Source organism: Danio rerio, chromosome 17 (genome assembly GCF_052040795.2).
Source record: "Danio rerio strain M-AB ecotype USA chromosome 17, GRCz13ab, whole genome shotgun sequence".
Lineage (NCBI taxonomy): Eukaryota > Metazoa > Chordata > Actinopteri > Cypriniformes > Danionidae > Danio > Danio rerio.
Genome location: NC_141037.1, coordinates 17,858,112 through 17,870,859, shown reverse-complemented (window position 1 = coordinate 17,870,859; position 12,748 = coordinate 17,858,112). Strand labels below are relative to the sequence as shown.

General features: G+C 35.5%; 2 protein-coding genes across 30 annotated transcripts in view; one reads left to right on the top strand and one right to left on the bottom strand.

Annotated features, from left to right (window-relative positions):
• hmbox1a (homeobox containing 1a) overlaps window positions 1-12,748 on the top strand; it is a 664,927-nt gene that overhangs the window by 296,981 nt on the left and 355,198 nt on the right. The gene's annotated exons all lie outside the window — the stretch shown is intronic.
• foxn3 (forkhead box N3) overlaps window positions 1-12,748 on the bottom strand; it is a 176,752-nt gene that overhangs the window by 76,985 nt on the left and 87,019 nt on the right. For all 29 annotated transcript variants that reach the window (XR_015512749.1, XR_015512753.1, XR_015512760.1 and 26 more), the window contains one exon: window positions 7,979-8,115. Coding sequence is in view for 6 of the 29 variants with exons in the window: in XM_087289495.1 (XP_087145621.1) it covers window positions 7,979-8,115 (137 nt within the window). In the remaining 23 variants the exon portion in view is untranslated. The remainder of the gene's footprint in view (window positions 1-7,978; window positions 8,116-12,748) is intronic.

Sequence of the window (12,748 nt, the reverse complement as noted above, 5' to 3'; positions counted from 1 at the left end):
TCATACAAAAGGCATACAATGACAGAAATGAGTGCTCGACCCGAGAAAACTTGCCAAACACAACATACAAGACACTACAGGACTAGAGTCTAGAGCCACCCAAACAAGGGTTAACAAGACCAGAGTGGCACAATCCTGACAAACTGTTCCTTTGATACTTGTACAGTATATATGAATTAATATTGATAAGGCACATAGACTTTTTCACTACTTCATTGAATAGATGGTTCAAACAATATAAAAGTCTGTACTTTGTTTGGTTACGCTGTTTGTGTGTACACAAAATATTATTGCTGCTTGTTCAAACTACTTATTTAAGCTGAGCAGAAACTTCACAAATCTTGTGTTTTCTTTGGGACAACTTAACTGTTTATATTCAATCTACTTTATTTTGTAAAAACAATTCAGTTAACCCAATCAACTTGTATCAGTGACGAGATGAGGGAATTGTGTTTAACCCAGAATATTTTACAGTGATTTACAGTAAATCAAAATACTTTATTACCAAAAGAAAAGCTTTTCAGTGATCTCCCTCCTTTAAAGAAAGCTCTACAGTGAACGATGACACAGACATACCCTACTACAGGTACTGCGAATGACATCATCAAAACATATTATACATTCATTCCATCTGTCCTGAACAACATGTGGATTAAAAAAGAGCTGTAGCGCCGAGCTCACTACTATCAGCATCTAATAATGTCTATAGTAATTACAAAACCTGCAAAGATGAAAGAGTGGTATGCAAAAAAGAAAGAGCAGGGAAGAGGAATGTGTCAGTCTATGACTCAGCTGATTCGTGTGAACCTTAGAAATGCTATAAAAAGCTTCATTCGGCTTCCTGGGAGCCGCAGTGGCCAGATAAACACTTTATTACACACTGCTACACGCAGATTCACCATCTGGTCTGAGAGAGAGAGGAAGCCAAGGCTGTGTGTGCTCAACGCTACAGTGCTATCTTTGCTAGCGTATGCATGCATGCACACACACCTCACACCAGAGCCTTCAGAATGATCTGAAATGTGAGGTTGGAGCATTTTCAACTAATGAATATTAATTAGATGAGGCAAAGTTTTGTCAATAACAGTAATGGAATTGATCTTCATCCAATATACACTGCATTTAAACATTAGGTTGATCTGATTTTTGAGAAGGCATCAATTTGTTTATTGATTTAAAACATTCAGAAATTGGTGCTATACTCCAGAAAAAAAAAAGTACAAATCTGTAACTAGGCAGGTACCATTTTAAAAGGTACAGTTTTGTACCTAATAGGTCCACATTTGTACCTCATCGTAGGGCTGCGCAATATATCATTTCATTAGTTTAGTTTATTTTACTTTATTTATTTATAAAGTGCAATGAAACAACCATTGTTGACCATTGTGCTTTACAATCCTAAAAGCAAACCATTACAAACCTTCTATCAAAAATATACAGAAACAGATAAATCAACATAGAATACATCCAACAAACCACACAGCATCAACGATAAATAACAAGACACCAGATAGGTACAACAGGATTAATTTTCTCCCAATTTAAAAGCTTTTTCTAATAGGTGTAGTTAAAGTTTCTCTCTGAACAAAGATTCATTGGAAACTGTTCTAATGGACACAGGTAGCCACATTTTAGGACGTAATACACTCTCAGAAAAAAGGTTCACGGGGGTACAAATAATGTTCCTTGAGGAACAGTTTCGTACCAAAATTGTACCTTATATAGTACAGAAAAATACTCTTATGATACTGTTCTGTGCCTTTTATGGTACAACTGAAATGATGGTATACAATTGTTCTAATATAAAAGGTACAAAAGTGTGGGACAACTCCTTCTTTATTAATATCTATGAAAATAAATATTACCAGAAAGGCAAAGTGATTTTATGGATAATTTCCATATTAAAACAATAATCTTCATTTAAATACATTTAAAGGAACTTATAAACATTACTTATTAAGTTCTATAATACAATATTTCAAAACAACTGGTAAAACACAAAACTATAGGTATCGTAAACTAACATTTAAGACATTTTAAACAAATATTTGGTAAGCGTTTTCGACACTGTTAACGTACAAAGATATTCATCAATATCGCCATGTGTGTATTTGCAGTAGTCCCAGAGATATGCAATGTTCAGTCTGAACTATTGACCAGGAGCTACACAATTGTATTTGATCACTGTATTTATATGGAATTTAAATATGATTTATGCAAAAAAAAAATAATAATAATAAAAAAATCTTACTTAGAATTTTTGTCTTGTTTCTAGTCCAAATATCTAAATTTCGAAGCGAAAACAAAATTATTTCACTTACCACACTGGCAGATAGTTTTTTTTAAAAAAAGCAAAAAAAAAAAGAAGTAATAATAATAATAATAACTCACATATTTCTTCTGATGGTGAAAACTAAACAATATTTTTACTTGCTCTAAGTATATTTGGACTAGAAACAAGAGTAAGAAAAGCATTAGACTCCCCAGAAAACCGCCAAATAGAGCTATTCAAACCAACCATCTTCTGAAATTGTTTTCATATCGCAATATTTATCGCAGAAAAATAAAATTATGTAATATAATACTTTTACAATATTGTGCAGCCCTCCCTTATAGTATCTTAAATGTACACAAGCCTGCCCTTAAAGTACAAAATTGTACCTTTAACATAAAAGTATGCACCTGTAAGACATAAAATTGTACCTTTTGAAAAGATGAAAGATGACAGGTTTTGTAACTTTATTCAAGGTTTTTTTTACTTTATTTCTAAGAGTGAACTATGTCTTTTCAACCAGATGAAGTATTTGAAATACAAGTCTTGCACATGCCTATGAGAAATCTCAGTGAAAACTATTGAATAACATGGAAAACAAAAACTATGTAAATCATAGGTTGCAGGTTTTCAGCTTTCTTGCAAATATCCTATTTTGGGTTAACAGACGAAAGTATTTTGGGGTGAACTATCCATTTAAAATTCTCTTTCACATCAGCTGTCAATTACACAATGTCAAAGGGACACAAAAAGTTCACATAATGTTGAGTATGTCTGCGAATGTAAAGTAAACAGTTGGAAAAGAAATCACACGTACTGCACATCAGTATGAATGTCTGAAGCAGCAGATATAAAGACAAAATGTCCATTATTTATATTTAGGACATTGAGATGTCAATGACTACAATCTTAGCATTTAAGGGAGTTCAGAAACAGTGTTTACTGATATAGAGAATAACTCCCTTTAGACCAGAGATGCCCAAAGGTGGCCCATTGTAACCTTTGATTTGACCCACTATCCTATCTGAGAAAAGAATGAGAATGATGGAGAGGGTTGGGGCCAATGCCTTTAAAAAAGATCATCATTTATAATTTGACATAATATTTTTTTATAGCTGAGCTACCAAAAAAAAGCATGTTTCATTTAAATCTAGTAAATGAATCAGATTTTTTTTTTGTAATGTAAATAACATCATTCGACTGATAGAGGACTTTACAAAAGACATTAGCAAACCAAGGCAAAAACTAGTGTAACTCCATCATGTTATAAATGAGGTTGCTTTTGTTTTTACTGTAAAAACTTCATTATAAAATGTTAAAAATAATGCTGTATTGATTAATATTAGTCTTCAGCAGAATAAAACTTTAGTCAATCCCTTTTCTTTGTTTCCTTTATGCACACCAGCCATTCTGGTAAAGTCTAGATCGGATACGCAGCTGGCCGGAAGTGCGATATGTACATCCATTATAGTAGCATTTTTTATGACACTGTGTAACGATAATTAATATTTTTAAGGTCCTGTGACGGCTGGGTTTAGGGTTGGGGTGGCGGTAGACGTCAAAAAATACAATTTATTGGGTAAATTAATAGATAACATAAATAATACTCGGCAGCGCTTCATGTGTGCGACCTTTCCGGCTGAACCTAGTTGAAAACACAGGGAGCTTCTGTGACTGCGAGAAATGCAAACTGCTGAAGTTTAAGGTAGACGCAATGAAAAGTACACATGTTTGCAAACCTACCTAAAGTTACAAACAATAATTAGAGCGATCATGTGGTGAATGTTGATCTTTTGTTGAGCCCAATGAGCCTTACATCTAAAAAAAGAGCAAGGGTGTTCCTTTGGTGACATCGCTTTGACTCTCACGCTGAAAATGGCGGACGTGAAACAACAAACTGAGGATATGGGGATCAATATGGCCAGTCAATCAATATTGGTGGGCGGGAGGATGCAGTCCTACGTCAAGTTGTGGTCGATCTAAAAACCCCACCAATTGGTTTACTGGGTGTGTTTAAATCACCCCAATATGACAGTCTATACACTATACTTACACACATGTCTGTCCAAACAGCTTAAAAAGTAGATTTCTCACCATAGGCGCCCTTTAATACTGCATTCAATTTGCTAAGAAACACAGTTAAACAATATTAAAGCATGTTTCGGAAGTTTAAAAAAACAATAGGCTAAAGCGCGTATTTCCAATGAGCCTGTGTTTCACACTAAACAAAGAAAAAAAAAATATGATCCCTTTAACGCTACATTAGGCAGTTTATCAGTATCATCTGTTAAACCAAAATAAGTTAAACTCCCTTGGGATCTTTAAAACAGCGTCTACAAAAAAAAAAAAAATAATAATAATAATAATCCAAAGATTTAAACTTCTCTGTGGACCTTGAAAAGTTTCTTTTATAGAATTAATCCCCGAAACCTTTTCTGCCACTAATTGGATGGTTTATTTTTAAGAGTGTGTCTTTGAAATGAGTATTTGGAGGTTGTTCTGGGTTGTTGTTTTGAAGAGGTGTAGGCCAGAGGGACTGTCCTCTGTGATCTGCTCTTCCCACAGGGCCTTGGCGTCTTTGAACACCTGGTGTTAATAACTAACATACTGCTGCTCCCACACAAGATTATCAGCGAAGCACTCAATACTGAAGAGGAATTTGCCAAGAATGGACTGAGCCCACTGACAGTGTCATTTATTTGCACGGGTTGTCTGCGCCGCTTTAGACCCTGTTTCATTAGCGGAATTATGCAAATCAGGTTACAAGCCAAAAAATAAGAATAATATGGTAGAACGCAATTTGCATAGGACAAAACCACATCTTTTAAGCCGTAACGGAGTGCAAGGTTCCTTAAAAATGCTGAAAACACCTGTTTCTCAGGGCAAAATATATTTAAAATAAATGGCCTGCTTATGTTTTCTAACAGTCTGGTATGAAAAGTATACATATATGTACTATATTTAGCTTGAACCATTGCAAATGGCAAAACAAAGCAAAATTGTATTAAAAGTAATTAACATAATTTTTTATTTAATATTTACATTTCAGAGGATTGCTGAAAAACTACTAAGAGATTTTAACTGCTGTCTGGGCTTTCACTGCCTTTCTACACCTCCCTTTTTTCATGTGTTCGATACTTTTTTCTATTGTAATTTCATATAATTGTCTATATGTGTGTGTGTGTGTGTGTGTGTGTGTGTGTGTGTGTGCGCGTGTGTTCCCTGCTGTATTTGTATGCAGTTACAGCACTCTTCTCAATCATTTGATAAATCACTGCTGCCATGATTACTTGAAAACATACACAAACACCTGCTTTTCATTTATGATAATAGCTCAACATTAACCGCTAGCCAAATACAGCTCTATGAACAAGGCAATTTATAATAATCCAAATTTACATAAAAAGGAAGCATGTTTGCGCTGTCAGGAATGATAATACCTTAAGCACACACAAATGCAGATAGTACCTGCTTAAGCTCAATCATGTGCTTTTTCAATAAGACTGACTTGATACTCCATATGCGGAAGTTGAGAAAAATGGTTTAAAATCACATTACAATCAGAAACCTGATTATCATCTGAAACACCAATTATCATTTCTACAAAAACGCTTCTCATCGGGAATCTAAGAACTTTTGCTCAGTCTTCTGAGGCACAGTTTGGCAAACAGATCGATGTTTTTTTTTTTTAAATAAGTAATGACCTTATTCAGCATTTGTTTGTCGAGCTGTGAGATTTCCAGCTTGATGAGGCAGCAGGGTGCTTGCAACACACATTTACTGCTGAACGGAGAAATGCAGGCCTTCGTGACAAAACCCCATCCAGAAAAAAAAAAAAAAAACATCTGAGCATGACTCCCTTCTTCACCTCACTCCTTAATCATCTCGCCATGCTTGAGCACCACCTGAAACCCACCCGTAGCCCGTCTCTCTTACCAGAGCTGTCCGCTTTAATTCCATCTCTTTAAAAACATCCATCTCCATTTTCCGTCTCTAGCCACTGAGCTGGCCGCCCATTTGTTCCATATCCTTTGTTAAGGATGATATGCCAGTTCGAGTTTTACAGTAAAGCAATTATTTTGTCTTGCACAGTCGAGTGGCTGGGAGCGTGCAGACCTGTTAGCTGGATCAAAATGAAATGGAGCGGGAAGCGAACCCAACGCCGGGTCTCGCTCCAACAGCTCCGCTCCAATCGCCGACAACTCTCGCAAGACAAATACCCAACCAAAGATACAAAAACATGCACAATTTGATGAGATTATCATCAATTTGTTCTATTATTATTTATGCATTATCAATCAATGAGCTTTATATAAAATAAAAATTAAATTAAATTAAATTAAATTAAATTAAATTAAATTAAATTAAATTAAATTAAAGAATAAAATTAAATTAAATTAAAACTAAACTAAACTAAACTAAACTAAACTAAACTAAACTAAATTTTAATAAAATAAAATAAATGAAAAATTTAATTAAATACAAATTTTAATTAAAATTAAATGAAAAATAAAATACAATTAAACATAAAATAAAACAAAATAAAATAAAAATTATAATAAAAAAATAAAATAAAATAAAATAAAAAATAAAATAAAATGTGTAAAGTTTCTAGAGAAGTCTAAGGAGTAAAATGTATATTCTCAAATTGCATAATTTGGGATTTAATGGAAGACTGTAAACAGGCAGTGTCAGTCAATACTTTAGGAAAAAAAACACACCTTTTCACAATAAGTCCAACAATTGGCAACCAGCAACTTTTTTAGTGCATCTTAACAGAAAATAATGCTAAAGGAACATGTTTACGTGGACCTGGCAACGCTGGTTGCTAACCAATGCAACTTCCCATAACAAAAGAGAATGCCAAAGTGGAGCATTTTAAATGGACTTGTCAACCCTGGCTGCTAACCTATTCAACTTAGCTGAGAATGTCATGATTACATATTTTAGGTGGACCTGGCAACCCTGGATGCTAACCGAAACCAACAAAATTGCAACCTACAACTTTTTAGTGTAACTTATCAGAAAAGAAGGCCAAAGTTGGCTATTTTAAGTGGACCTGGCAACCCTGACTGCTAACTGATGCCAAGAGGGACAATATGGAGAACAAGTCAGACATTTGGTGCGGTTTAAGAATTGATGCTTACTGTCCTTAGTATCATTCATTTTCCTTCGGCTTAGTCTCTATTTTAGAGGTTGCCACAGCGGAATAAACTGCCAACTATTCCGGCGTATGTTTTAGGCAGCGGATGACCTTCCATCCACAACCAAGTACTAGGAAACACCCATACATATTTAGTTTATTCAATTTCTTTATAGCGCATGTCTTTACTCTGTGTGGGACATTGGAGCGCCTGCAGGAAACCCACACGAACACATGGAGAATATGCAAACTTCACACAGAAATGCCTACTAATCCAGTTTAGACTCAAACCAGTGACTTTGTAGACAGTGCTAACTAACACCGAGCCACCGAGCCGCCCTACCTAGTATTAATAAGTCCATAAAATTTACAACTCATGACTTTCCAGTGCAACTTAACAGAGGCCACACTGGCTACTAACTAATGCAACCTAACAAAAAATGGTAATGTTGCATATTTTAAGTGGACTTGGCAACCCTGGCAAGTGGCTACTAACCGATACCAACAGGGACAACTTGGAGAGTGAGTTAGACATTTGGTGGGGTTTAAGAATCGATGCCTACCTTTGATATGCCTGAGGAGAGGTGGGAGGTGTGGTGAACACCTGGGAATAGGGATGATAAGGCGTCTTCTTCAGTGCCTGGATGAGATTCTGTCTGTATTCTGGGTCTATGCACCACAGGGAGCCCTTCCCAATACTCTGTGCAGAAGAAAGAACAATACAGACATGTTTAGTTAGGAAATAAAAAGAAAAAAAAACTGCTAACTGTGTGAAAAGACAACAATGTAGAGTGGAGTAACTACAAGATCTGGTCAAATATTTTCAGCTGTCAAACTAGTGCACTTCTACATTCACCTTTTAGTGTGCATTCATTAATTCTTTTTCTTTTACCTTAGCTTTATTTATCAGGGATTCCACAGTGGAATGAACCACCAACTATTCTGGCATGATTTTACACATCGGATGCGCAACTTTGTGTGCATTTCAGTGTAAGGAATGTTTCTATATGGAAATAACTAATGCACCGTATATGGCTTTGTTATAATTTACTTCAGATCTCAAACATCAGATCATCAGGTAAAGGATTGCAATCGTGAAAATTCAAAGATGGATAACTGAGCTTACAAATATAGCATGTTTTCCCTACTTTTCCTTAAAAAAATGGGTTGTCTGAAAGGGATAGTTCACCCAAAATTTAAATATATTCATTAATAACTTTACATAAATGTATAAATTTAGTACAAATTTCTACAAATTCTCAAGTCGTCCATAAACATGTCCAAATAACATGTCCAAACATTTATGAGTTTCTGGTCATTTTAAAGAATGTTGAAACCTGTTAGCCATTGACATGCATAGAAGGGGGGAAATACTATTGAAACCAATAACTAGTAGTTTCCAACATTTTTTAAAATATCTTCCTTTGAGAATATAAAAGAAACTCAAACAGGTTTGGAAGATGAGTAAATCATGATAGAAGTGTTATTTTTCAAGTTCCAGCAGTGTTTTTTACGGACCAAATGTGCAATATGGTCAAATTAAAACATAAAATAAAATGTAAAATGTAAAAATGTGAAAATAAACATTTTGACAAATATATTTACATAAAATAAAATAATTAAATTATTATATTAAAAAGATACAAATAAAGTCATATTAAATCAAAACACTAGCAATCACACAACAATTTATTATATAAAATCAGCTTTATTTATTTTTTTTATCTTTATTTTCATTCAACTCATTATAAAAAACATAGTAAAATGTATGACAATCATTATATTTTGCACAGAAATAAAGGTTTTGATAAGAAATTTTAATAACATTATCTGCATAACACTTTACTGCTTTGATCCATTCATTCATTCATTTTCTTTTCAGCTTAGTGCCTTTATTTATCACGGGTCACCACAGCAGAAAGAGCTGTCAACTTATTCAGCATATGTCTTATGCAGAGGATGCCCTTCTAGCTGCAACCCACGACTGGGAAACACCTATACATTTTCATTCACACACATACACTATGGACAATTTAGCTTACCCAATTCACCTATAGCGCATGTCTTTGAATTTGCGGGGGAAACCAGAACACTTGGAGGAAACCCACGCCAACACGGGGAGAACATGCAAACTCCACACAGAAATGCCAACTGACCTAGCCAAGGCTCGAACCAGTGACCTTCTTACTGTGAGGCAGAAGCGCTACCCACTGCGCCACCATGCTGCCCCTGTTTTGATCCTTGAACATTTTATTTTTCATTAAATGTTTACCCAATATATTTAGTTAAATATTAATATATTATTAATAGTATTATTAATATTAATTTTATAAGTAATAACATATAATTAATAACATATTATTCTTATGATTGTGTCACTATATTCCATATTGCAAATTTCTTCTCGTTTTGAGAGTATTGTGAACTTTTTATCCTCATTTGCTTAGGAACAAGCTTACACAGAGTTTAAGCAAAAAACAAAAGTCACTGCCAACACTTTCCAGCAAATCCCTATAAACACAAACACACATTGTACATAATAAAGCAAAACATGATCATTCAGTTCAGTTGGGAGTTAATGGTTTGCTCAGGCTAAGTGATAACAGTTTGTTTGGTCCAGCACAGTGTGCAAAGACATGTGAACCTGACCACCGGCATTACCTTGACCTCCACATTCTCCAATTCATTAGGGAAAACAGGCAGAAAAAAGGCATGAAAAACCCAAGAAGTGCAAACTCCAGCTAGCACAGATGCCACAGACCACTTAGACAGACTCAGCATTAAAAAAAAAAAAAAAAAAACAGCACGGTGAGCGAACGCTCGCGGTATATAAATTAGCTCTCTTGACAGATCCTGCGGAAAACGAGGAAACAGCAAAACGTCACTTTGAAAGTGATATCAGGGGAAAAATTACTTGAGCTCATTAGTACGGACTACAATCAGTGTCATGTTACTGAGCCCCATTTTTTCTGGGACATCTTCTCCTTATACTGTCAGAGATTTACACCATCAGCAAAGCAGAACAAAGTGCAGACTATCAGAGCGCTTCTGTAAAAAGAAAAGCTGTTGCCTTTCACTCAGGCACTAGAAAGCAATGGACGGCACGTGCTGTTTTGTCAGACAGACTGTGTGTTCTCAATGAATCAATAGTCATGACCTTCAGATAACTGACAAGAGTGTCATACTGTGTGCCCTGGGGTAAAACACACACTGGCTTCCATCGCGAGTCACGTATTCAAACTCCAAGAGACAAACAACCTGCACACTGCTTTTGCAGGAGGATTCCTTCACATTTACTTAAAACAAGACTCTTTTTTTATACATCTCACAGTTTCCAGATATCGGGCTTTTTTCAGAAAGTGTTTTATCAGTCTGCTGGACAGAAAACATCCAAAATACACCCTTAAGTGTTTCTTTTTTCTACATTTTTTTGAACAGTTTGTGTTTGTAGATTTCAATCGCAGTACATATTTTTAAAGGCAGTTTTCTCAAAATTCATTTTTTAAATCTCCACTTTGGCAGCACATACACAAATGAAAATACTGTTTGATTCATATCTATACTATGAAGGTTTTTACAGAAGTTATAGATTAGGCATACACTCACCTGCCACTTTATTAGGTACACCTTACTAGTACTGCGTTGGACCCCCTTTTGCCTTCAGAACTGCCTTAATCCTTCACGGCATAGATTCACCAAGGTACTTTAAATATTCCTCAGTGATTTTGGTCCATATTGACATTATAGCATCATGCAGTTGCTGCAGATTTGTCTGCTGTACATCCATGATGTGAATCTCTCGTTCCACCACATCCAAAAGGTGCTCTATTGGATTGAATTATAGTGACTGTGGAGGCCATTTGAGTAAATGATTGCGATTTCGATTTGACCCCCTAAACCAGTGCTTCTCAAACTTTTTTCATCAAGTACCACCTTAAATGTGCAGTATTGAAATACAGTTGCGTAGTAGGCCCAGTAAAGCAGCTACAACCCTGCACAGTTAAAAAAACGTAGCAGATTACCTCAGAAATATAGGCTATGTGTCATATATGGCATATTATTTACATAATTTTTGATAAATTTTTAAATGTGTGTACCATATACATGACATATTTCATTCCTTTGCGTACCGCTAGAAGGAAGCCTGCGTACCACTAGTGGTACATGTACCACAGTTTGAAAACCATTGCCCTAACAATCTTAATCCAGCATTTCTACGATTCTGTCAATCATATTTTCAATTTTAGGAGAGAAGCAATGGTGGCCATTTCTTTCTTCATGTAATGTTTTACGACCGCAAAATCACACGTGATGTGAGCTGACCGTCAGATGGTATCACAGTGGGGTGAACAGAACCTGCATAGGCTGAGAATAACAGCTAATAAAGTTGAAAAAAACATTCAGTTTGTGGCACAGAGTGATTGTTTGGGAATCGCACGGGAAGTGAACCACTCTTAGCAGTGAAAATGAAACCAAAAGCGCACACAGTGTTCCCAGATGTAGCTGACTGATTCCAGTCCCAAAAGTATCCAAAACCCGCCGAAATGCAAAAATAAACATCCAGTCTTCTGAATTCACGAAAATCACGTCAGTGACAGATTTTGAGCAGAGAGTTGTTAGGGGTGTTAGGGGGTGAGGTTGAGAACCAGGATAGGATGCAGCGGGTTTTAGGCGGCCTTTTTGATCGGGTACTGTACCAAAGTTGGCAACCCGGGGGTGTTTAGTTTACAGACTACCAAAAGAGGGGGGTGGTTGAAATTACTGGAGTTTTTTAGGAAGAAAATAAAACGGGAAGAAAATAAAAACGGGATGAAAATAAAAACGGGATGGTTGTGGATGGTAAACAACTACATTTTCGACAAAAAAAAGTACAAAAGTACATTTTGTTGTCTAACAACAGTAATATTTGTCAAACTGTACCGTCTCTGTTTATTGCTGGCTGTTTGTGTCTGGAGTAATACACAGAGGTGAAGGGTGAAGACGCCTTTGTGTAATGTTACTGGCGAAATATTGCACGGCTATTAGCCAATCAGATTCAAGAACCAGACAGAACTGTTGTATAAATATATATATATAAACAAAAATTCTGTCATTAACTAACCATTCGGCTATTCCAAACCTGTTTCCTTCTTTCATTGAACACAATAGAAGATTTTTTTTTAAATGTTGGAAACTTGTAACCAATAGCTTCCGTACTATTTGTTTTTCCTACTATGGAAGTTACAGGTTTTCAGCTTTCTTCAAAATATATTTTTTAGTGTTCAACAGAATAAAGACACTCTTTTGGAAGCACTTGTGGGAGAGTAAATAGTGAGTAAATGTTCATTTTGGGT